The 27,256-nt window shown below is 44.5% G+C and overlaps 1 protein-coding gene across 1 annotated transcript in view; it reads right to left on the reverse strand.

Moving 5' to 3' along the window:
- ANTXR1 (ANTXR cell adhesion molecule 1) overlaps positions 1-27,256 on the reverse strand; it is a 105,397-nt gene that overhangs the window by 58,033 nt on the left and 20,108 nt on the right. The window contains exons 9-12 of the mRNA XM_026863116.1: positions 23,280-23,340; positions 19,721-19,819; positions 9,250-9,319; positions 8,953-9,031 (exon numbers count right to left, since the gene is read on the reverse strand). Of these exons, the coding sequence (XP_026718917.1) occupies positions 8,953-9,031; positions 9,250-9,319; positions 19,721-19,819; positions 23,280-23,340 (309 nt within the window). The remainder of the gene's footprint in view (positions 1-8,952; positions 9,032-9,249; positions 9,320-19,720; positions 19,820-23,279; positions 23,341-27,256) is intronic.

Raw genomic sequence — 27,256 nt, forward strand, 5'->3', positions numbered from 1 at the left:
TTGTAATATGCCTACCACACTGAGGGGTATTATAAACCAGCCCATGTAGCAGTATTAGAGTGAAATAATCTCTGCACATTTAACTCTTCGGGTGACCTGTGTTAGGGAAAACATTCTCTGCCAACTATACCTGCAGCATAAAGCATTTAAGAGCAATTTCTTTTAGAAACAAACCTGAAATCATACGCCCTGGAGTTCCCACAGAGCAATACCTCAACTAATAATATACAGGTCAAGGGCCTAGGAAAGGCTCATTAAATTTACTCTGCAGTTTCATAAAGCCTCTATTGATACAATAGTGAATGCACTTTAATTGCCTGCAGACTTAGCAACACTGATAACTAGCAGAGCCTTAATCGTGCAGCCCAGAACAAAGTCACAATTGAAAAAAACCATACTTTAGAACTGAATTACATTCCTTCAGGATTAAAAAAAAGCTTCAGTGAAGGGCATCATTAGTTTTTAAAAGCCTGCAGTTCTTTCTTGATTTTCAAACTTTTTCTTTCTTCGTATTTAAAGATCAAATCCATCCACTATTGTTTAACTCAAAGGTGCAAATTCCTTCAGTCTTTCAAACAGCCACAGGAAGAAAACCAGGATATCTAGATGTAGTAAAGCTGTGCCAGTACCCACCTCCTTTTGTCAAATACAAAGTGTGTCGAGGTTAAGAGACCGAGTTCTCCTTTTTAGCTGACTCCGGTGGCTCCTGCACCCCTGCAACTGGAAACAGGAGACCAGAGGACTATTCCTTTCACGAATGGTAGGCCTGTTCCCCACCGGCCACCTCACTGATCACCCCAAGCCATTTATTAATGGTCACCACCGAGATAACTGCTTCATTATAAGATAACCAGCTCTCTGATCTGCCTATGCAAGACCTTCTCTTGCCTCACCTTGCTGTCACGTGCAATAAGCCACTGCATCCATTCACTTCCACACACAACGTTTCAAGAAGCCCCTTTTCCACAGCCAAGGACTGGCTTGGCCCAACTGCTACCAGCAGCTCTCCTCTGGTTCCCAAACTCTGAAATCCTCTCCAGCACTTGGAAGGGCTCACTGCCCAGCAGTGTGCTTAACCACCTGGAGATCTTCCCATCCAAGAGGGGTTTTGGAGCACCAGCATCTCAGGGGAGGAAGGGCTGGTATCTGCTGGCACTGGATAGGACCCAGCGTGCAAAGGCAAGCCCTGTTTAGGCACTGCATATGCCTCCCAAATGCAGTCACTTCCCCAGACTGACCCAGCATGCCCTCTTGCAGCTGAAACATGCTCCTTGTCATAAGCATAATTCCCCTGGCCCTCCTCCTGAAGGAACAGCGCAGACGTCCATTATGAACGGGATATACATGGCAAATAAAAGCGAGGTTCAATCAATGCTGGTCCAAGGCAGGTCTAATATCCCGCCACAGAAACGCTCCCCCCGCCCACTGCGGGTACCTCCCTTGTCTCACCTTCTTGCAAAGAAGCACCATGTGTTGCTCACTAGGTGCTGCCGGGACTATGAGAGTGTCGCCTAGGGATGCTCTTTGCTCTTCCAGTCGCGAGCTGCCCAGGAAGACACTGTCACTGCAGCCCTGCAGTTTTCCCTTCCCTTCCCATTTTGAGAGTTACTAGTGCAAGAGGTCATTAGTGGTTTTTCCTCTTCTGGGAGCATTTTAGAAAATGAACAAAGACTTATTTTAATTCCCATCCTGGCTTCTCTCCGAGATGCTCCCTTTTTGCACTGAAGAACTTGGCAGCAGCCCTCCAGTCAGCAGAGCAGGACTGACTTCCTGCCTCGGAATTATTTCCTCTATTGCACATTCCCTTTCCTGACAACGTTTGGTGAGCAACCTGCTCTGCGCACATCTGCATGCATACACATTTGTAAAGCAGCATTTAATACTTTCTCCCTCTTTCAGTTCTTCAGACTCCTACCACAGGAACAGGAGTAAATCCCTTTTCAAGAGCTTCCCAACTCCACCAGCCATTCCTTGCTAATTTTTTTTTTTTTTCAGGCAGGGGGAAAACCACTGCAGCTTACACCCCCAGGCATTAATAGGAGCGAATGAAAGCAACACACACTGTTCATACCACTAAAGCCTGATGCGAGGCAACTTCACATAGGAAACTGGTGGTATGCAGAGACTAATAGCTGAGGAAGAAGAAATAATTTTATTTATTTTTTAGTCTTACACTAGTAAAAGCTGAGGATGCATCATTCCCATTACATTTGTGGTCCTATGCTTTATATTATTACTGTCACAACATGAGTTTTTAATGTTCAGCAGAGAGTAAACTACAGTTCTTGGTGCCTTCAAAGGTCCACTAACATCAGCAGTAGAATGAAACTACTTTTTAAACTCTCATCATTAATTATCTGCCACCCAATGAAGGTATTCTGGTCCGTCAGATAGAGGGCAGAAAGTGAGCAACTACACGACAACACGGGTAGCAATGTAAGTTGTCAACTTCCAGACTGGGACTAGAGGCTACATTAATCTATTTTTTGCCTTAATGTCTCTTTTGTAAATGCAGGCACGTTAAAAAAAAATTCTAATATTAAAACCTAAGAGAGAGAAACTGATCATGACAACAAGAATTCAGTCTTTCATGGTATGTGCAAATATACCATTCCAGCACTGTAAAGTCACACCTAAATGTGTCCAATTGTTTCTGAAGCCCTTGTTCTAGTCACCGACAGCTTTATTCAGTTACTGGGCACGCATGGCCCCTGTCAGAATACCTCTGCAAGGGAGAACAAAGGCACCTCATTTCCCAGCCCCCGCTGGCAGGTGACACCTTTCTGCGGCACTGGAAAGCTGAGAGCACTTGGCTGACAGCAAGAGCGTTGTAACATTTGAAGTAAATATCCTTGCTGCAAGGAGCTGGACGGGAGCAATTTGGGGGCAGGAGCTGTCTTTTGTCTTCTGTGGTTACACAGCACCTGGAACAAGTCAGATCTGTAATTGTGACTGGAGTACAAAGGCCAAGTAAGAAAGAATGAGCAGAAAGTGGTGTGGGAGTGTGTGTCTTGCCTCCAGAAGGTGGCTTTGTCTAATTTGAGTCGAGCAACACAGACAAATAGTGGCAAGTACTGATAACTAAACATGATTTATAACCAAAATCCCTCCCTGACGCTCGAACTTGACTGGAGGACCCAGTTGCTAAACAGATACCCAGGATACGTCTACAAGCCTCCCGAAGAATGCTTCCAAGGGTAGCCTCCTCCTGAAATCTCAGTCCAAGCAGTCACAACAGATTAAATCCACAGTGGATTCTAGAGAGAAGAGATTGCCTTGTCCAAGAGAACGCAGGGGAAAGAGCCCAGCTTCTCTCTGGGCCTGTGTAATGCCACAGCCATAAGGACATTTCTTCAGAAGCAATGCTTATCCCTAACCCGTGCCTGGCCTTTGCGGGCTTCCCTATTCTGGGTTGCCATTTAGCACCTTCTGCCAGCAATAGAGGTCACCTGGACGTCCCTGCACGGGTTTTCTCTCTTTTGCTTAGATAATGCAGCCTCATTGCCCTCTGTGTAGAAGGGGGGATTCCTTCCCCCACAGGGAACTTTCAAATGAAAGAAAAACATTATTTAAAAGGTACAGATATTGAGAGGAATAAATTAGTAAGTCTCCAAGACAAGCAAGCCAAGAGACAAATTCACCAAATACTTCCAGCCAGCTGAGCTTTGTCATACTGGAGATGCTGGCATCTTCTATCCCCCAGCTAAGCATATAAACAGCATGCTGTCTCCAAACCTTAAGAACACTAATTCCAGCCATTCTCCTGTTCTGTTGGGGTAGCTGCCAGTGGTCCCACAGCCTAGGCCAAATAACACCCTAAATTACACTCAGGACAGCCCTGTCTTAGTTTAACCGGGTAATATGTAACTTAGTGGGGAGCAGGATTAAACTTCTGTCTGCAGCCCCTGATTTACACAGTGTTATCCTCTTGCTTCTGAAATAAACCCAGCCACTGTTAGCAGCTTTACCAGAAGCCAGGCAGTAATCCTCAGTCCAGGGTGTGCAGTCAGCAAAAAAAACCCAGAGGGCACAAGCAAGCTTGGTATTTACATGCAGTATCACTCTGCCCTAAGCTAGAGGGTTTCATCTGCATTCCATAACTTAATAAAACAAATGCTTCACCCAACCACAACAGCTCCTGCGTCTGGCCCATTTCTGACAGATAAATGGAAATCACTGCATTCTTCCAACAAGCAAAACCCCTTTTTTGTCCACAGAGCTCCCTACTGACACACAGCCCCTGCCTACCGAGCCCGGCTGTCCAGGGCTGCTGCAGGCACCGGTGAGGTTGAGCAGGACACAGCCCTCCCAACTTCTCCCCCCCTGAAGCACCTGCCTCCTCTCGCCCGGCACCCCTTGGGGATCTGTGGGAATGTCTGTTGCAGCCTCAGCCACCCGTGGGGCCTTGGTTACCTGGGGTAGGTGGCTTTATCATCTCAAAGCAGTGGGGTGCACTACCCTGGTCTTTCTCCAGCGTGCCTTTATTTTCCGTTCCTGACACACAGATACATGCTCTGATGCTTTAGCACCTCGAGGACATCAAGCACTCTTGAGCCAGGTTTCCCATTAGACTTTAGAGCCACCAAAACCAGCAAAAAAGCCAAGACGGTAACAAACCACAACAAAAGCACCATTCCCAAGGAACTAACAAGAGGGTGGGAGAGGGAGTCACATTCATCAAAACAAAAAAGTTCTCCTCTATAACCTGGTCCTGTCTTTGTTCTTTCTTTCCCTGTTCTTTGAGGTAAAGACTGCACTCCAAAAACTGTGCAGTCCCATACAATTCCACAGAAAATGACAACTCCACCTTTAACTAAACTTAACTCCTGCATGAAATCGGGGCATCAAGCTTTGTTCTGACTGCTAACTTCTTTAGTATCAGACAGACCTTGTATTTGGAGTTTCATTTGTAGGCAAATGTGCCCAGGCAAATTCCAGATTGATGCTGATCACAAGGGATTTGAAAGGGCCTCCTGTGTGTAATCAGCTTTCTTGCCTCTAAAAACTCATATTGAAAAATCCCAAGGAAGAAAAAAAATAAAATCCCCAAAGACCTCCTGTGATTCATACCTCAGGCTTGAAAACAACTGGGCCAACTGAGAAGAATTTTGATTATTTTTTAAATGAAGATTTTGCTCCACATGATCCAGCTGAGATTGCTTTTATGTGACTGCAAGTCTTCCCGAAATGCACTTTAAAATGGAAATGCTGAAAGATCCTCTGAAACAAAAGCATCTTTACAAGTCTCTCCCACACCTTCTTCTCTTTTCTTTTGTTAAAGAAAAATCAATTACCCTTCAACAGAGGACTGCAGTGAAGTACCAAGAAAACCTGAAGGCTCACTTTAAAAACCAAAATTTAAGCACCACTGGCAGTTTTATTTTGGGAACCTAAATCAGTGATTCCTTGAGTCCCACGGAAACATGAGGTATAAAAGCATATGCAGTCATGCCTGTACTCTGATATTGGAAAGCACAAGCACTTAAGAAAAAGGCAGAATACAACAGAACCTATGCAGTTTAATTAGACACCCCTTGCACTTTTTTTTGGACTGCAACCCTTGAAGCCCGCCACATTTCAGGAAGCAGAAAGGTAGGGAAAACAAGCACTGGTTGGAAGCACAACAGACCACCTGCAGTTCAGGAAATGGATTCCAAAGCGCCCAGATTTGAAAGCATAGGCAGAAGCTCTGAGGCTGCTTTAGCTGTATGTATGACTCCTTTAAATGAAACAAAAAACCCAGAACCCCAACTAGTGTTCAGAAAGTGGGGTCTAATTTGGTGCTGACAGATTTGACAAGTAGTATCGCTTAATGCTGGAAAATGAGATGTATGTGTGCCTCAGACTAGGGAGGAGATTAAATCAGCCATTACGTATGTCTTCATTCCTAACCTCCCCCTTGAAATGCTGTAGCAGGTTTTACACCTCAAGGGGAAAAAGTGCAAATAATTACTCCAGTTAGGCAATGCAGGCTCAAGCAAAAGCTCTGTCTGTTTCCAGAGGGACTCAGTTTCTACCGGAGAGGCACGTGCGCTATTGCACTTAGAGACACAAACCAGCAACATTTCCTAAAGGGGACCGGCACACAGAACGCTTTCTGCCACGCATTCAGTATTTGAGTAGGAAGGCAGCACAGTCTGCAAAAAACACTTTTAACTGGCAACCTCACAACAATGACGACACTGGGCAAGGCAAAAAAAATCCCAGTATCTCATTTTCAAGAGCTGGCACTTGGTGTTAGAAAACACAATGTGAGCACAGGAGTACCAAGTGCTCTTCCCTCCACACCTCTGGCAATTGCAGGAGTTGGGTCATGCTGAGTGACAGCACCGAAACTGCAGTGTCCATCTAGAAAGGGCATTCATCCCTTTTTTCTTTCCAAAAAGTGACCTAAGACAAAAAGTGTTTTCTTTCTTCTAGAGTTTTCACTGCTCAATAAAACTGACATTGATTTAGCTGCCTTATTCCTAGGAGTCTTCAGATATTAAATAAAGGTTGGGACCTACGCTAGTATAAAATAGCTTTGTTCTATTGACCTATGAGAAACTGGCCCAGTTTCCTTAGCATGAAAACCTACACTAAAGTCACCACCCTAGCTAAGGGTGATGAAAAAGCTTATTAAATAGTTCAGTATCTAGGCTCTATCTGTTCTCATCTTCAAACACCTACATTTATAACTTAGGAGTCAAAGTCTGACTGTTCATTTCGGTCTTTACTTGCTGGGAATGCAGCTGTCTGAGCTATGCTCTTAACTGAATTTTCTTCCTCGGATTACCTCCAGATAGTCCTCATAAAACAGGATAGGTATTGTTCATACGGAAAATGGGATATTTGCAGTTTATTTACACGCTGCACAGGGAGGTTTTGTTGTGGAGCCACCAAAAGAAAAGAAAGAAATGGTAACGTTTATCATGCCAGCAAGCCCCTCCTTTGCTCCTTCCCGTTAAACAGCCGTTCTGGAGAGCGAGGAGGCTGGTGCTCAAGGCACTCACATCAAGGGGAGTGTGGGGCTGCCATGTTAAGGCGCTGCCAATTACCCTCTGGGAAACTTTTTGTGGATGTCACTGCCGGCCTCTTTTCAAACCTGATCATTTCTGAAATAAAGCACAGAATGGAAACCCAAAGCACCGATTGCTGGTTTGCACACAGGGAAGAAAACCTTCTTTTTTTACATCTCTGCTTGTTACCATCACCTCATTCCACAGCTTTCTGACTGTTCCACTTGGGCTGCAGATCTTCAAACAGACTTTCAGGTCTGAAGTCAATTAATTAAGTCATTTGGTGCACATTTTGTATATCGGTATTTCCAGGACTGGAGCCCTTGTAACATTAATTGAAGAGGGGATTTTAGTCTCAGTAAACAGTTTCCTCTTTAACAAGAACTTGAAAAAAATAAACACTACTACAAAGACAAAATGCCTGTTTACTCAGAAGAAACATCCTCGATTAGTGAAGCCTGCAATATAATTTTCAAAGCAGCCACTGAACGTCGCTGCATCTAGGTTTGGATGTAGGATCTGGATTTGAATTCTGGTGGCTTAGCTGCACTGCAAATCCAGTTTTGCAGCTTGGAGGCATCAGAGAAGTAGAGGCTGCCATGAAGCATAGGCGTTTTCAAAAGTTTCCTTACAGCTATTAAAACAATAAAAAAAGGAACAGGTATTTAATCTCCTATAACCTAGAAATAATAATTCTATCCCTGGAAGAAAGCATATCAAGAAGGAATAATTTTTCTCTAAGAAAATTCTTTCCTAGGTCTTGCCTCATATGCACAAAACATAGGAAAATATTCCTGTAATTTGCTGACAACATACAATTACATTTTTGCCAGTGAACAAAGAGAATTTGAAACAAAAAAAGTAACTAATAAAATATTCTAAGGCAGAAGGAAGTCTTTATAAATTTTGGAATATAACCCCTCATGTAAGCTTTGAAAACTGCCTCTCCACAGAGTCTTGTCCTTGTTGAACAAGTATCAAGATCAAGAGACACAAAAGGCTTTTTCTCATCTTGTGCATCAGCCGCTGTGGCCCACAGAAGACTGCCGGCAAGCCAATGTCATACAATTTACCCTTTTAACTCGGTCTGTGTGGAAACATGATATGCCTTTACGGGACAGGGAGAAAAGCAGGTTGTGGACAGATTGTCGAGTCTTTCTGGCAATACTACTCTGGCTTCCTAAAACCCAGTTTAAGTACGTACACGGGAGAAGTAAAGCAGCGCCTCAACCACTCCCTGCACAGAGGACAGGTCTTCCCACAGATTAACTGAGCTGAACACGCTGAAGCATGAAGGACTGCTCTGAACTCGGGGTGAATTCCTCCACCACCTCCTTTAGCATACGTCATTTCTTGTTCTATACCCAACAGCCATGACTTAGCAGAAGCAGCATCTTGAGCAATACCATGAAGTATAAATGGTTTCATTGTCCTTTGCCTGATTCCACCAGAGACTGAGTGCAGCAATGCGCTACTGGCAACAAAGGATGCCAGCCATAAGCCAGCTACTGCAGTGGAGAATCTCCCACATTTTTTTGGCAACCATACCGGTTTCCAGACAAAGGGCGTGATCACAGCTGCCATACATCTTTCACAATTAGCAGCACCACTGCCGTAGAGACAGACTAGCTAACGAAGACAGCAGACCTGCTGCTTGTTCACTGTGCAGCAGACAAGCAGACAGAGACCACTGGCTCCTTGTCCTGGTCTGCATCCTACAGCACATACGGAGTCTGAGGTGTGCACTGAAGACTCAGGAGCTTTGCCACATTATGGCAGGATACACAAAATGTCCTATTGCCACACTCACAAGCTCACCTTTAAGAGAGGGAAACAGGTCCTTTGCACACCAGGCTTACTCAGCTCAAAAGCCCTAATACCTGCGTGACAAACATTTGTTGCTAAGTACCAACCATCCTACTGAAGCATTTTAGGTGCATGAATCAGGACTTACACAGTGTGTGCTGGAGATGATGACAGAGCTGGAGATGAAGCTCAGACCGTCGTTCATACTGACTTGAAGAGCTGCTTCCCTGGAAAAAAAAAAACCAAACAAGAAAGCAATCAGGCTGATTCACACTGTTGGTGCTCTCTCCCCTGTGAGATCTCCAATACACACCTGCCAGTTAACCCAAGCACAAGAGGCAATGTCAGAATCACTTGCATTTAAGAACAACAGAACATAGTGAGATGACACAGACTCATTTTCCCCCAGGCAAAGTAAATATTTGAGTATGTAGAAAAAACATACATGCCAACTTCTCGTAGCACAGGTGCTGGGCAGAGTAAGTAGGTATCTTCCACTACAAAAGGCTTTTCATCTGGAAAAAAGAAGTATCGGGATTTATTACCTGGTCAGTAGTGCAGGCATTTAAGACCAAGCTTAAATAATGGTTTTGTTTACTGTTGATCCATAAACAATATCAAACAGTGTGTGAGGGATAAAAAGCTATTGCACAGCAGTTGTTCCGAGGTAACCGTAGGCATGCTTTCAGCCTGTGGGATTACAGAGTAAATACAGGGTAACAGCAGATACCCTGCACCAGGGGAGAAAAAAAGAATTCAACACCTCGCATTTACCCCTCAGAAAAAGTGGGGAAATGTGGCAGCTGACTCTCCTTCCTCATTTCTTTGCGGAGCCCTCGTGAAAACTGTCTTGTTTTCAGGCTGCCACAGCTCTGTCATTCTCACTCTGAAACTGGATTCCAGAGAGCCCTTAGTGCCCCCGCTCCCAGGAAAGGGCCGAGGACTCCCTTCAGAAGCCATGCACCGCCTGTCACCCCCACCTTGCACCAAGCACCTTCACCATTCCTACAGCTGCTGAAATCTATCACGCCACAGGGCTGAGCCACAACAGAGCTGAAGATACAGAGCTTGTTTTGAGTGGTCAGGGTGAATTATCGCAGCCACTATACACAGGAGACTCGACGGAGTTGCAACAGATTACATAGAAACAGAAAGAGCTGAGTTAAGAAAATAAAAGTGTGGAAAATTTTGCACTTCAAGGTAGACTCATCTGAACCTAAATTAAATCTCCCAACCCGAATTATACCATGGTTTTAAAAGTGGAATGAGAAAAACTACCAATAGGCAATTGCCTGGGAAACAGGAACATTAACTAATAATCCTCTTTTGCGACTCAAATCAGAACTTTATATCATCTCTCTGGTGACCAGAGGGATGGGGATCCCAAGGAACTTCCCAGCTCCTTTGCCTGTTGACTAGAGATTGGGCAGATCGGCAGAAAACCAGGCAGGCAGGCTAGGTGGTTTTGGTGTTTTGGACTGGACACCACACATTCCCACAGAAGGGGCTGATTCTGCTGAATCAGCAGTTTCCAGGAGCACGTCACTGCCTCAGAAAGCTTTCTGCCAGCTGTACTTACAGCCGTCTCTAGGGTCTCTAGAGCTGCTTATAGACCTGAGAGATGCGACCTAAAAATTTTCAGTTAAAATTTTCATTTTTGAAAGCCTCTCCTTTCCTGGGAGATTCCTTCCCCTTCACCTCTCAAACCTGTAGGTTTCACACCTCATCTTCCATCCAACTCTTGATTCTTATCTCTAGATACTGCAGGATGGAAGACACCTGCATTCTATGGGGTCAAGTTGAAACAGGAACACAACTGGCCACCACCTTGCTTTGCTGTCCTGATACAGCCAGCAACCCTGGTCTCTGAGCGTCTGAAGTCTCTCCACACCCGCACAACGCGCTCGGCTTGGCACTGGGGAAGCAGGTTATGCTGGCGCATCACAACAGCAACCCGCAACGGGAAGGAGCAAGGAGAAAAGTTTAACCAAATCGTTCAGCAATCTAATGAAGAGCTGAGCTATTCTGACTGGCTGGTCTTCTGGTTTTGAGGAAAGTTGTGCAAGTTACAATTCCGTTTAAGGTGCCAGTGGAAAGATGAAAAGCCACGAAGAGACACAAGCCAAAGAATGTGGCAACCTTCTCTAATTTCTGCATCAGCTGGGAGCTTTGTTCATTCTTTAGTTGGCTGCTGAGGTACGTTTGTTCACACGGATGGTGTTGAACAACGATTAGGGCAGCAGCAGTAGAGCACTACTGGTGCTGGTCCCATTCTGGGCTCAGCAGGGGTCGCTCTGATGCAGGGTCACACAGCACGTTTTACGGCAGTGGATGATGCATAAAAATAAGAGATACAGACTGCAAGAGTTGGACCCCTCATGCAGAAGCAGGATTCGCTAAGACAAGCATTCTTTCCCAGACATTCCTAAAAGAGAGGTTTCCACCAAATACAAAATTTTAGAAAGCAGTAGTATTGCTCTAGTAACTCCTATGACACATTATAATCCCTATTTCATACTGGTGTATTTCTTTGCTTTGGCAGCAATATAAAAGATTATTTCCTCAGGCAGGTTAGGAAGTGTTTATTTTTTACACTCCATTAAAAAAAAATGAAATGGTAATGAAATGTTGTAACCTTCCCTGAAGTTTTCCTTATATTTCCAGCTTCCAGCAGATTCCAGCCTACATATACACATGAATTTTGAGTGACCCACAGCAGCTATTCAGTTAAGGACTGTTTGACACAAACAGCTGAAAGGGAAAGATTTTAGCCAGTGATACGGTTTTTCACAAACGGGCTTTGCTTCTGCATCATGGCTCACCTACTGAGAGCAGCCTTCAAGCTTTTGTGATCCCTCTAGATTCCTGCTCCTGCCGTTGGCCTGCAAAGCACCGTATTATTGCTATTTTCCCACAGCCTCAGTGCAAGAGCAGCTACGAACATTTCCACTACGCTAAACATCAGGAGCAGATGTTTTTAGCACGGGGCATCCCTTTGCTAGCCCCATACTATCTAGAAGATTACTTCCTCCCTGAGAGGCAGACGGACAACGGGCATTTAAAGCCCCCAGCGTAGTCATACAGCGCGCGTGCGTCCCTGACTTCTGCTGCCCCCAGCACAGGCGCTGGATCCATGAGCTTGCGCCATACACAGGCACTCGGGTTTGCAATGGAGTCACCAAATCAAACCAGCAGCATTTCCCGCTTCGCACAAACAAGGCGGATGCACACTGGTGGTGATTCTGGCCCTACAGTTCTGTTCTCACCCCGATTTATGAAGATATCACTAACTCCCATAGATTTATGACATTGTCTCAGCACACACATGCCAAGAGGATGAAGACCAGTGTCTTGTTTTCTCTTTTGCTAACACTAGCAGCAAAGGCTAAAGAATTCTCCATGCCAGTGTTCACTAGAACAAAAGCTGGCTTAATTTTGCAAGGCCTTTAGTTAGATCTCATTAGCTTTTTACTTTCCTTTTCTCCCTTCCCACCTCCAACTTGCATTAAAGTCTATGCCTCTCTAGAAAGTTTATCAGACTCAGAGTCCCAGGAGGGAACTCATGGCTGGCCAGGCTGGCTACAGGGAGAGATTATTTTGTTTGGAGAATGTTTGTGTTTCACCACAAAAATGAGCGACTATTTTCCTTTGCTCTAAACAAAAGAAGATCCATTTGGTTTGCATAACTCCAGCCATCTGACTCCTTCCTGGAAAACTTACACAGGGAAACCAAACAAAACAACACTTCTCATCTGCTATTGCATCTGTATCTGCAGGATGCATTTGAAAGAATGCCGCTTTTCTTGTCTGCTGCAGAAAAAACTCGCTGTATCCCTGTGCAGTAAGAGATGGGCCTGATTGCTCCCAAACTCTAGATCTTACGCCAAAATCTGAGCTTTGTGGTTTGGACCCCTCTCAGCTGACAATACTAGTGGAAGAGCTGGGGAAGGCGGCGGGCGGAGCGCTCCCCTCGATGTCGCTGACTTTGCTGCCCAGGGAGTGATTTCTGTTCTCGGCTCGGCCGCTAGCTGGCTGCGTAACCCTGGAGAAATCACTCTGCCTCCTTTGCCAGTTTGACAGAAAGGATGCCCAGATTTGACAGAAAGGATGCCCAGATTTGACAGAAAGGATGCCCAGGCTTTGATCACACCTCACACACCAACCACGGGCAGAGCTTGGGCATTTTCAGGAAATATTGCAACGCCTCACTTTTGAGAAAGTCTGCCCACAGTAATGGGCACAATTTGCTCCTTACCTACGCACCATTAATCTCTCCATCAAGCAAAATAAGGTTCTCACTGTATAAAAAAACCCAAAACCACAGGACACAGCACACACAGGCAACTAAACCTAGGCAGTCCTGAGGCAAAAGCCATTCAGAGCAGTGTGGGTCAAACATCTCACACAAATACATCTGTGATCTGTGGGTGCCCTTTCAGCAAGGTGCTTTCTACTGCTCAAATTCCTGTAATTTGCTACCCAGCATTCCTGCACCTTTTAACAACTATCTGTAGCCTGTAAAATCTATTATTCCCAGCATTAGTGAATAGTTTCTTTTGCCATTAGGAGGGTGTAACCTTTTGGCAAGTCAAGACTTGGAGTACTTCCCAACCTTAATAACAAAAGCCTCAATATATGCATGATGTTTTAACACAGAAGAGCAAACCTCAATAAAAGAGAGGTACAAGAACCCAAAGAAGGTGACCCAGAGAGGTAGTAGTACTCTCTTTTAGCCATGTACCCAAGCTAAAGTTAACAGCCTTTGCATTGGTTAGTGGTTCGTCCAAGCACCAACTACTGTACTGAAAATTGCCTGCAGAGATCCCTTACAGAAAGGTTTAAGAAAGCACATTTTTGAATTGCCACAACAATATCACAAATGCTGATTGTTGGACTCACAATGTCAGCAATATTTCAGTCCAGAAAAGGCTGCAAAAGCTGTTTGCCAAACTTTCTATATATCACAGACTAACAATTTCCTTCTGTTATCCCTGTATTTATGATTTATGTTCAACTAAAGTAGATCTCAGAAAATACTTTGACGTAGTCTTCTGTTTCTGCAGGAGCAAAGACTCTGGTCTATTAGACCAGTGCAGGCAAATTGGGGGTGGGAGTGTGGCTGCTTTCACACAAGACTCCCTCAGGAACATCTGTGTGAAGAAGGCCGTTCGCCGGACTTCAGCCCACTCGCGATGAGTAGCCCTGAGCCCTACCATTGCCCATATTTCACCTCAGATGAGACGAAATACCTCCGTAGTTCTCTGCACCTTGCCTACCAAGGCACAATCTCTGTTCCTCCTGGCTGACTCATGACACTCCTTGTGACAACTCTACAAGCAAAGTTTTTATTTCAAACCCCTTTTGTGGGGAGATAGGAATGTAGACAGACACTGGAACACTCTCTGAGCTAGAGAAACTGCCTACGAGAAAGACCCATAAATAAGAAATGTTTTGTTAATGCTGTAATGAAAACCACATTGAGATCATGCTATTATTGCTCTGCTTTGTGTAGGGACACATGAGCTTTGAATGCCAAAGCCATTCAGAGCAGAGTTAGGGGATGGGAGAAAGAGACAGATAAGCACAGAACAATGATATCACAGTCGTAACAATCTCTAGATGGAGAGAAGGGATCTGGAAGGATTTGCCGATGGGTTCATCTGCTGTGGATACAACTCGGCTCAACAAGTACATAGAGCTTCAAGACTACTGATAGAACTTGGCAAAGCACCGTTTGCTCATGCTCATAACGGGCAGGTCAGGGGAGCAGCCCATGCTGCAGCCATCAGGGTCGCTCCCAGGCAGGAGGCTTGGTCCAGCACTGCAACAGTTCCACTCCAGGCTCTGGGCTGTAACCATCAGCTCCGTCATGCTCGTTCACACATACGTACTAATGTCACAGTGAGACACCCTCTTGGTCCCCTGGCAGCATTCCGTATCAGCAAGCGAGCTGGGTAAAGCACTCCACATTGCAGAGATTCTTCTCCTCCCTCAGCCCAAGTTTCCTGACTGCCCCACGCTCAGCCTGGACAGCTGCGGGGAAGTCTGCTGGAGATAAACACACAGGAATCCTGTTTTAAAAGTTCCTACACTGCAGTTTGTTGGAGTCTAGGAGAGCATCTGAGGGAAGCAGGATCATTTCTCCTGTTCCCATATTCTTTGTCAAGCAATGACTTTGGCCACCCTTCAGAACGGGATGCCAAGCTCACCTTGGTGTATGTTTTCACCTGGGAGTAATTAAAGGCATACGTTGTGTCCTTCATAAAGGTCAGACTCCCCAAAACACCTGATGGAGTTTGAGCACAGCGATGGACATTCTCTAGTACCATAGTGGAAAGAGGGAAAAGCTACTACAAGAAAATAAAAGGTTCAGTGCAGGGTTAAAGTGACATGATCAGGTGGGGAAATTGGGGTTTAGAGTGGAACTGCAAAGCAAAACATTCTGTGCTAAGAGTGACCAGGCTGAGAAACTAAGGAAGTTATCACAAGAAAAGTACTGTGCTGACAGGAGAAAGGAAGGATGGAGAAAATGGAGCAACCTGCTGGGCTTTGAAAAGAGAAGACAATTTTTAAAGGCAGTTGGGCAGTTTTAGAATACAGCTCATTCTCCACTGGTAGACACCTGGCAAAGTCCTGCTCCCACTGTCTTTGCCTCGTTTTCCCCTGCTGCTGGTACTCAGTGCTGAAGCAAAAATATCAGGCTAGTTTGTGTAAAGGATCAGTTTTGGCCAAGCATCCAGAGCATTCATTAGAATGCCAAAGATCTGGCCCCATCTCTGCTGTGGTGCATGCCACATGGTTTCTTCACCAATCTTTCATCTCTCTTTTCAGATTTAAATTGCCTAGGACAGAGCTGCCTCTATGCCCAGAGCTCTCTTCGCTGGATCCTGCACAGTCTGTGCAGACAAAGACATTTTAGCACCACGAAGCAGTCATAAGTCACTGCAGTGGATAATTACTTTTAACTCTGTGCAGTCTGAAACCAATTCTCCCAGGTCCTGCTTCTGGCAGAAAACACACTGCTGTTGAACATGCATCTGATTACAGTTCTGCTCAGCCAAATATTCTTCATGGTTTCTACAGATGTTCCTTTTTTTTACCCCATAGCTATGAACATTATGAGCCAATGCTCTCTTCACCTGCCACTTTTCTCTGCCAATAATCCAAATAAAAATCTATTAGCTCATGCCCTTAACCTCAGCAAGTCCTAGCTGTGCTGGTCTACATCTCATCTGGGATAATTTAAGGTTTCAGGAACTGTTGGCTTAGTATTATCTTTAAAAATACCTCCCTCCCTGATACAATCAGAGGCTGAGAGGTTTCAAGCAAACAAAACCAGCTGAGCTATCCAGTATCCAGAAGGTTTCCATAAGAATCTCATTTGGTTAACTCTTAGGTTAAGCTGTTTGCGGCCAAGTGCCACAAAGGCCCACTGAGAATGGGGGCTGGAGCTGCAGGATCCACTGAACCGGAATGCTGAGAAACATTCTCACACAGAGCAACTTAAACTTAACTGGGCTGTGCCAGCTCCCACCAGGAAAGACTTGGGTTTGAGAACACTGATGAGCAACTGTTGAGTTCCCTCAATCAGGGGACGGTTTGAATTCAGAAATGGAGTGTGTGGCCTCTTGCTTCCAGGTTACCGCATCGAACAATCTAGGGCTGTGCAAAACGAACTGAGGCGGCTTGGTGCAGGACCAAGGAGAATGAGCTCACTTTTCACCTTTGCCTCAATTCAGGACACAAGGAATGCATCAGGTCAGAGGGCAGGAAACATTTTTGGCTCTTATCCTCATTTTTCACAGACATTTTGTGGACACAGGATGACAGCTTCCAAGCTAGGTTGCACTAAAATAATCTGATCTTTCCTGAAAGCTACTATGAAATTACGACAGACACCACAATAAATTAATCAGCTAGACAAGCAGTCAGCATACAAAAGGGGAGGAAGGAGTCTTCTTCCTCACTCCCACCAACACCAGGTCACAATGTTTGGGAGTGAGGTAACCCTCATAAACAGTTCCTCCCATTGGCAACATCGGATGTTTTTGTGTCTCCGCAGACAGGACACACACTGGAAAGTGGAAAGCCGATGGATAACATTCCGAGCCATGGGAAGACTTTAGGATCTTTCCAGGAATGAATGCCTTGCTCCAGAGCCAGCTCCAAGGGAGCTGAGCTGAGAAGCGATGCAGGGGCAGGTCACGGTTAGCATAGCCTCAGGTAACAGAGGTAACTTTCAAGGTTATGATAGGGGAGCAAGTTGTCTTCTCTGGAGGAAAAAGCAGGACAGCAAATCAAGGAAGGGCGGGAAAAGGAGGCTACCGTTAATGTCACTTCACCTCACAAGCCTGGCAGGAAGAGTAGCTACTTTTAACCCTGAGTCCTGTCTTGTCCTGCATTCACAATGCAAATGGGGTCGTAAGAAGGACAATTGTTGGATGGACATGGAGGAAGAAATGAAAGAAGACTGAGAAGAGTTCTGCACCAAATCTTGAGCTTTTGAAGAGGCCCCCTAAACCAGTAGGAAGAGTACTAGGCTGGGTGTCAGCACGTCCACATGCTTCTCTGCGGTTAGGTCTCTTGGAGCAGCTACCTTCAGTACAGCAGCTTCCGTTCCCCTGTCTGTAAACCAGGGGTAGTAGAGTTTACTCATTTTATATGCTGCTTTTTCTCTTCAAGATACAGATCTATCTTAAGGTTCCTAATAAAAAACTCAAATTAAGTCCCAGATAAGTTTTTCAGCCCTTCAGAACTCACTCTCAAAGACTTTTGTGCTGCAGCTCTTGAAAGCAATGTATAGAAGAAATGGAAAGCCATTTGGGGAAATCAAGTATTGATGTCCTTCCTCTAAGGAAGGACCAAACCACCTCTTGTCCCTGCCCACACAAGTTGCAAATCTGGCCCTGGTGGTACTCAGACTGAAATGCTGCACACGTTGACTCAGTCTTGCTGTAGAGATCTTCAGCAGCACAAGTTGCACAAAGGGATATGTGATCTTCAGGACTTAAAACAAGGCCAGGCTGAGCTACAGCAGAGGGACGTGGGCACCCCTAAATCTTGCAACTTTAGGGCCTTCTGTCATGCTGAGTGGTGGTCTTGTAACCCTTATAACTTCCATTATACATGTCCATGCACTTCTGAGCATAAAATATGGCTACTTGAAAAATCCTCCACTAACATTTTCCTTGAGCTGAAAGTAGCCTCTCTGCAAAGTGGAAGATTTCACCCAAATTAGATGTTTAATATGGGTTATCCATATTTTAACGAAAAAAGACATCAGACACACAAACTAAGAATGCTACGAACTGTCAGCTTCCAGCAAACAAGCCCAAAGACTTCTGGGTTTGCACCGCATGGCTTCAGACTTCTGATGAAAGGAAAACTTCTAAATATTTCAACAGCGATTTCATTTCCACTGGAACCTTCTCGGTGGAGAGAGGAAGGTTTCCTGCCCAGCTCTAGAGAACTACAGGAGACACTATAACACATACGATCCAAACAAAACTTTGGATCTGAACTCTGGGGAGAAATCAAACGTGGTTCAACACCTAAATGCAGTCATGATCCAGATTTAAGGCGTTCTGGCCACATGTCAGGTTTCGGTCCAATTTTACGGAGTTTAAAAGGAAAAGCATGAATCCGTGGCTGCCTCTGCTGTTCTTTTTCTGTAAGCCACCTCTAACTCATTCGCACATCTGCAGCACTTATCTCTGGGCTGCATGAAGGTGCCTCTAAAACAGTTCATTGACCTTATCACTCCCACTCCAGTGCTTTTACTCACAACCCTCTCCCTCCCTACTCCCCCCTCCAATGCCACCTGCTCCTGAGCTCTCCAGCTTCTGCTCTTCGCATCCCCAACGTTCACCATATCTGAATTAAGAAAACATGATCCACAGCCAGCCAAGCTTTCTGTTAAGTGACACAAAAGTTGGCAATTCCAGAACCTGCCTACTACAGAGGAGACCAGGATACCAGTACAAAAAATGTTCAGGTCAAGTTCCACTCACTGTCCTGTACCTGTCCTGAACGCTCAGTGGCATTTCTCACAAGGCAAACAGCCCTCGCAAAATGTTCCCCTGCTCCAAAGAGCAAATTACACAGATGCTCACAGCATGAGCAAGTCCAACATCAAGCCGTTAGACTTCCACATGTAAGAAACTAATTCATGCTTTTTTTTTTTTTTTTTTTAATACTTAAAAGGATCAGGACCACCTCCAGAATGATCAGGCAGCTTTGGAATAGAATCCATGGTAGAAAAGATGAATTCTGCTGTCACTGGTGGTATTCGCTATGAGTTATACTATCTGGTTTCCTATGAGGGTTGGCAGGCATGCCAAATGAGAACAATGGGATCATTAGTTCTTCCAGCTCAAGGCCTCTCAGTACACTTCACAAAAAGACCAGACACTTGGGGTCTAATTTGCTTCTCATACTTCTGTTCTTCTGCTTGGTGAACTCTGTAAAGGAAACATCTTTCCCAGCTGCGTCCACAGAAGCGCCGCAATGCCTTAGGCACTGCTCCAATACAGCTTCCAACACCAGTGTTGAAGCTGCATGACCAGGCCTGCCACAAAATATAGGTAAAGAAAGAAACAGACCTGATCTCACTACGTACATAACCCAGCAAAACACATATAGATACTTTTTACAGGCAAGTTTCTCGTCTTCTATATTTTGTCCCCACGACAGCTCAAGCTTATCTCTTTGCATACTTGCTGACTAAGTTACAGCATACAATAACAACCAGCAATTTTACTCTTTCAAAAAAAAATATATTCTGCAAATGTAATAGCTCCTCATCCCATAATTATTACCTGCACAGTCAACATATTTGAAGATCCAAAATGTTTTGCACGAAAACGCCTGCCAGTGCAGAGTCAGGAGAAAGAAATAAAGAGATCAGAACAGCTTACTGAGAGTAACTGTGTCATTGATCCTGAAACTGCAGAGCACTCTGTCAACATTACGGGCATGTCGAAATCCATTTCCTCTCACGACAACCTGAAACGACTCTGTAGCAAAAGAAACGGTGGGTTATTGATACGTGGCGAGACAAGGCACGGTCATTTAGACAAGGCACCTACGTCAAAAGTTTTCACTTGACCTCTTGAGCCAAAATTTACAGTTTCACTTTTTTTTTTTTAAAGTTCAATTTAAATTTTTAAGCTTAAAAATTGTTAAAAATTGAACTCCCAACTCTCTTCCCACCCAATTTCAACTTGAGTTTTTAGAAACAGGAAACAATACAAAACAGACATTTTAACCGACCTGCAGTGAAAACATTAAGCTTTCAGAGACACTGAGCTTTCCCCTCCCCAGGTTGGCATTTTAAATGGTAGAAAGTTTTGGGTGAAGAAAAGCAGAAGTAACTTTCCACGGAAAGAAAAAGTCTTCCAGTGACAGATAACTTGGAGAAGTTCAAGGGCCACTTTCCTAGGTAACTGCAAAAGCACCATGAGTTTTGTCACATCCTGCCCTACCAGCCCCCACAATGACCACGAGCCCCTGGCTGGACTCGTTTCCATACGACAGCAGATTTCATGAACCTTGCAGCTTTCTAGTCTCCGGACAAAGGCTCTGATCTCAGAGTCTGGGGGCATTTCTCCGAGCCTTCCTCCTTGCTGTTCTTCCAGATCAACTCCACAAAGTCACCGCAAGCTGCGGCGCAAGCAGAAAGCATTGAGGACAGTCACCAACACCCGAGCACCGAACTGAGCCGTCCTTTTTGGAACAAGCCGGTCAGAGCAATGGGATCACATCCTCACAAGTCTTACTTGAACCGAGTACTGGGAAAGCTTTGCAAACTTCCTGCAGCCACCAGCATTAAGATTGCCTTGCAAGGAAAGCACCATTTTCAGACTCAGATTTTGAAACAGGGCCATAGTCACAGAAAAGCCCTGGCAGCAGACATAGGAACTCAAACTCTGCAGGTCCCCATGGTGAAGGAAACAGCCCCCACAATTCCTGTTACTATCTAGGAGAGGCAGTCGGATAATCCCCACTGATGTTCCACTGGTGAATGTGGTTTGAACAGAAAATGTTTCACCATCCAAGACAATGCAGGAGTAATCACAGTGCATCAGAAACATCACCCTGGTTTTAAAATTCCCAGGAGCAACAAGGAACCTAGGTTTGCAGATTCAAAGTTTTCGCCTTGCACTTTACAGTCCCCATCTTCCTTCATCTCCCTTAAGGACTCACACACTGTACTTGTCAAAAAAAGCAGATTTGCTCTGGAATCTGGGCTCCCTTCCAGGTCCCACTCATTTACAGCCAAGTTGCAAATCATCCCACCACATCTAGCCAGGGAAGCTGCCTCGCGAGCCCATTATGTGTTGTCCGAGAGCATTTGGGAAGAACGGGGGAGAAGAGCTCTGTTCTGGAGTGCGGGGGCTGATGAATACTTAAGAGGAATCACAGAAGTCTCAACTGCTGGGGAACAAGAGTTCAAGTACAGTCAAGGAACAGCATATCAATGATGTCAGGGATCCTGCCTCTGCTTGAGGCTGAAACGCACAGATACAGTGTGCACGTCTGTACTGGTGCAAAACCGAATCATCAAGAAACTGGCATTTTAGACTGATGTGTTGCTGCTGAAGTGTCTGGGACCAGTCTGCGGTGCAAGAGTGGTCTCAGGTCACACAGAGCCCTCATGTTCTCTCCTTAAAAAAAAAACCAACAAACCACTACACTCTTCAAAGATGTGCAGAGAAACAAGACGACACATGGTATCAGAGCTATAACTGCAAAAATTTATTTCAAAAAGACACTAACGCACATAATCTCATATTCAATGGTATTTTCATTAGTCTCAAAAGTCCCAGGTGATGGAATCAGCTGCAGTTTGAGCGCAAAGGAGTATTTGCCCAAAGTTGGAGATGAGGCCTTGATTTGAGAGTCTAAATAACTTGGCATTTTTCATGGTTAACATTACTCCTCTTGTGAGGCACTGAACAAATTCCAACGTGAATGGTTTCTATAAAACCCCTCTACACTGCCTCTCAGCCGGCTCTGCGGGGTTCAGCTGTGCCTTACCCCTACATTCTCATTAAGACACAATGAACGGGAGTGATGAGGTGTATAAGCAACTGGCAAGTATATTAGAAAGTGTTCAATGATAGTTATAAGTCATCTTCTGCCTTATGACATTACATAAGCATCGTTGTTTATCACTTGTATAAGTATGTAAATATTTATATATATTTAAAAATCTGTAAAAGTGTAAAGTGGGTCTGAATATTTAACACAATTTCATTTCCTTTCCCAAGTATTTATAGAACATCCCTGCACTATATCAGAGCCTCTCAAGACAAGAGTCATCTACCATGCTTAGGTAGACAGAACCCTTTTCTGGAGACTTTTTTTTTTAATCAAAGAAACTATTCCAATGCCAGACAAAATGGGAAATATATGACTAAGTACTAGAATTCATGTCAACTGTGCCATCCTGGCTTCAGAAAACCAAAACTACTGTAATGGCAGGCACAGAATGCAAAACGGATGCCTGGTACTTATTGGGCATTTAGCCTGGTGTCTTGCATCTGCTAGGAAACTATGACTCCCTGTATATGTTGATGTACACAGGCAGTCGCTCCAGTAACAGGAGACACCGGAAGGATGATTAAAGCGGTTGCTTTGGAAGTGAAAACAAGTAATGATCGGCTTTCTTTGGTGGACTACTGATTTAAGAAAAACAAAGATGCAGAACTTATGAGGGACTCATCCTTCTCTGCCAACTTCAGCTCTGCTCCCAACCTCTCTACTTAATGAGTTGCTACACATTTAACAAACAGGATACGCTTAATAAAATGTGAAGAATTCACAGGAAGCAGATGGAAGGGGCTAAAATGGTTCTCAAGCTTTCTTTGAAAAAGGTTGGGTGCTGCTGAACACAGAAATGCTTGCCAGGACTTCAAAGCCACAGTGTACACAGCACAATCAAATTAGAACAGGGAAACAAAGAGGGGACAAGTACAAGTCACACAAGTCAGCTGAACGATGCTTAAATTCTAGTCCTTGGTCACTATATCAACCCTAAATGCCTCAGAAATGTTCAAAGAATATTAGAAGCCTTTACATAAAAGTGCAGCTTTCTTGCTAGTTTCTTAAGCAGCACTTCCACCAGCAGTCCTCCAAGATGATGAATTTGCAAAACTCTAAATCGAATCACAAAGTCTTATTTTCCAATTTGGTATTTTAAGTTTGGCAGAGACTTAGTAAGACAGACGGGTTTGACTGAAAAACAGGCAAAACTGTCAAATTCAAGCATTTTCTGTAAGAAAATCCCATTTGACATCATTTGGCAGAAATGGGAAATAAGCAAGCTACTGTAAGATGAAAAAGAAATTCACCAAAAAAGCAAAAATTTTGGGTCCAGTTAATGAGTTCCTTTTGTATTCTCCAGCAGTTAGCAATGGACAGGAAGATGTATTTTAGGCAACATGAACAGCTAGGGCCTCAATTTATACTTACCCCCTGCACATATACTGGAAGGCTCTGCTGCCAGAATTTCTATACAGGATTTCTTCAAAATCTAAATGACAGAACAAAAATGTCATGAGGTATCTCAGACCAGTTTCTATAGCAACACAAATCTGAAAGCATGAGAGAGTGCACTTGTTCTCATGTAAATGCTTAACTCAACATTGCACTTTGCATTCATGTCACAATTATGCTGTCCTGGCTTCTCACTTCAAGCCAACCAGCCGGTGTCACAGCAAGTGATCGCTCCAGAGGAAGGCAACGCATGCTGGTGCTCCCCAGTATCTCAGCACAAACTTGCCTTTGCCCCTGGTGCCACTCGTCGTGCAGACTGCGATCCGTAACAACTCAGGCGTGCTCTGAAGGGTTAAGCGAGGCAGTCACAGCCCTCTCTCCAAAATTATTCTGGAGCCCAAAACTCCAAGTAAAACATAGCAAGTTTAAGTGAAGCTGTTTATCTCTGCGTGCACCCTAGGAATATCTATAGAGGCACTTCTCAAGTCCCAGCACAGGGGTTCCAAGTTCTTAAGTTTTTAGTCTGATCTATGAGAGCATCCTCAAAGTTGCACTGTGATTTCAAATCGAGATGTACAGACAATTGTTCTTAATCCAAATTTTAATTCAGCAGTATGCTGTTGTAAGGGTTGGCACTGCCTTTGACCACTTTACGTGTAGACAGTGATTTACACAAACGCTTCAGCCTCAGGCTCGGCAGACTGCGTGCAAGGCACAAGGGCCGTGATAGAGTTGGAGACTGTTTATTCCCATACAGCCCTAAAACTGCTCAAGTAGTTATTTGCATGCAGCAGCCTTTCCCCTGCTCTGAAGACCAAGTCAAATGCTTCACTGCACAGAGTCAGCAAACTTGTGACAGTGCCTGTGAGCCCCTGTGAGCCCAGCAGCAGCGACCTAGAGCTGTGGGTGTTCAGCACTGGGCTGAGCAGCCCCTAGACGAGGTAACTGATCAAAATTTAGGTCAGCTCCAAGAGGCAAGAAAATGTCAGCCAAGCATCATGACTCAAATCCAACATGAAAATTATTTTCCCAACTTTAAATTGAAACATCTGTAAGGAAAGAACAGCAACCAATACAATAAATTCTGTCAGAAAAAGATAATCTATTTTTTCTCCACAATCATGGCACTCTGCCTCAAATACCTAATTGCAGAAGGTACAGAGCCATGATTTATTTTTTAAAACCTTTAAACAAAAGTTACTCAGAAGTAAGGTTGGTAGAGACTAAAAGAGTACCAAGGGACTGAAGGAACCAGGACCGTCTGAGCTGCTGGCAGCCTGACAAGTGAGGAGAAAGAAGATTTGCAGGAACAGGGTTATACAGGAACTGTGAAGTGGGGGAAAAAAAAAGCAACAGTTGAGAACAGAACTGAGAAGCATGAGAAGAATTAGAAAGACAGAATAAGGAAAATACACAAAAAATAGAGACTACTGTAAAAGAACACTCTTCCAAAGTATCTATCTGTAGTCATCCCTCCATCCACCCATCCATCCCCTGCTACCCACCCTTTACTCATTCCAGGTTCTGCTTCTCTGAAGATACAACATTTTTCTCCCAAAGTGACTGCCCGGGCTAATGAGCACAACTAAGAGTTGATGTCTTTCCAAGTAATTTTTTCTTTCCACTGAAAAATGTCTCCTTTAAGAAGAGAATTGTTTTGCATTTTTCCCAATTCCCCCTTAGATTCTGTTCCCCTCTCCCTCAGTATCTCCAAACATTTAAATATTAAATATTCTTCTATGTTAAACACATTTAAATATTCTTCTCCTCATTTCTTTTCAACAATGAAGTGAAAGAGAAGTAGTCTGGAGAACAAGTAGGGTTGGAGAACAAATGCATGAAAAACACAATCAGTGCTTGCATTTTTTAAAAAATCAAGTAAAACCTTACATGATTAAGATTGAAATTCATAACTTCTGTTCAGTCATTTGCAAACATTCATGCTGTAAGCCAGCTCAGATGGGGGGGTGTGGAATAGCAGGTGTCTCAATTAGATGATGCAGAGCTCCGTTCCAGTCCAATCCAGTTACATGACTACAAAAAGCTGGCCTTAATGGCTTTTTACAGTGCCAACTGCAATATTTATTTTGATTTAGAATAATAATGTCTCCCATGCTCCAAGTACCCAGCCTAGCAAAGTGAAAATCAGGCAGCAGTAACTATTGCAAAGTATTTCCTTTATGTCCCTTCCTCATTACAAAAATACATTCAAAAAGGTCTTCAACATATTCATTGTAGAAGATTTCATCCAATCTGTTCTCTTATTTCCCTGAGGACTGCACAGACTTGGGTGGGCTGTAGGTGCACTTCATTCACTGCGGACTGGCTCCTCAGGAAAGCAAAATAACATGCAAGAGTGGTGATGCAATCTCCCAGCTGAGTGCCTATAAACCTCTCCAAGAGCGTAAATGGCAGAACTGACTCCACAGCCTTATTTTTACAGGGAGAACCACAACAGTTCTGGTTTACTTGGTAACTAACTGCCGGCCTCAAGCCAGCTTGCCTTGGCGTCCATGCAGAGAAGTATTTGAAGCACGTGCTCACGCTTGGTGAGGAAGCATCCCGTTGTCTTTCGCAGCACACACTTAACGACCAAGCTCAGATTCCCAAATCAGTCTCCTGTTGTACTCTGTGGGGCTCCAATTATGCTCCGGCTTCACACAAGCTCCTGGGAAGATCTCTTGCTAATATGTGTTGACATGCCAAATGAAAAAATGCAACACATCCCTATCTCTAACAGGACAGAACTGAATCTAGCACTACCTGGGACTAATTCAGCTTTTTGCCAGGCTCAATTGCCAGCTTTTTGCTTGGCACTAAAGAGCCAGGAGAGGCCCTGCGGGTCACCTGGGCCCTCTTAGAAACAAAGAGAAGAAGGGGAGTGAAATTCTGCAGCTGCTGGAAGCTTCCATTTGGTATTCCGGTCCACAAGCATTCAGACAGATTACTTCACCACAGCAGCTGCATACTTCTTATAATATTTTTTTCAGCAAATTAGGGAATTCCAATTAGCAAATAGAATGCTGAAGTTTAATAGAACGTTACTGCCTAAGCAGTGTTAGTGTGAATGACCTATGGTCTGAGGCTAGGTACTCATTATCAAGCTCCGTTGAATTATTAAATAACAAAGTCTGTTGCCAATTGTAAAACAGTAATTTATTCATGAAGTGTTTCATGTTCAATAATGTGTGCATGAGGTAAGTAAAAGAAATATATTTAAGTCCTTTTTAAAGATGCATTTGGGGGACGAAAGAAGTAGAAAGCACGAGCATACACCACTAAAAGTAAGAAGAAACACTATAACGGTTGAGACTGGGGGTTCGGATTGAGCTGCTCTGCAGAAAGCCTGGCTTTGACAGAAGGCAGATCCAGAATATCTCCACGAAGCCCCTGCTCTGAGCTGCCCTCTGGAGCTCCGTTCCTTAAAGAGCCCAGCCCATTGCCCCTGGGCAGTGTACACCTAAACTCAGGCTGTATGTTCGTAGTACGGCAGGAAGCCGACTTAGAGATTTTGTGTACGTTACAGGTTGTGCACATGCAGGATGTGTCCAGCAAAGGAAATAACCTTCTCCTCTCATCCCTCCCCGATTCGTGGGGTCTCTGTCTCTCCCTGCACCAGGGAATATACAGTTTATCTATTTGCAAGTGAAGTTTGAACAGCGAGCTCTGGATGAATACGTAAAAGCATCACCAGATTTCGCAGAATCCCAGACTGGTTTGGGTTGGAAGGAACCTTAAAGCCCATCCAGTCCCCCCCCTGCCCCGGGCAGGGCCACCTTCCCCCAGCCCAGGCTGCCCAAAGCCCCGTCCAACCCGGCCTTGAACCCTGCCAGGGAGGGGGCAGCCACAGCTGCTCTGGGCAGCCTGTGCCAGGGCCTCACCCCCCTCACAGGGGAGAATTTCTGCCTCAGATCGGATCTAAATCTCCCTCTGTCAGTTTAAACCTGTCCTAT

This window comes from Athene cunicularia (assembly GCF_003259725.1).
Source record: "Athene cunicularia isolate RWA chromosome 22 unlocalized genomic scaffold, athCun1 chr22_part1, whole genome shotgun sequence".
Classification (NCBI taxonomy): Eukaryota; Metazoa; Chordata; class Aves; order Strigiformes; family Strigidae; genus Athene; species Athene cunicularia.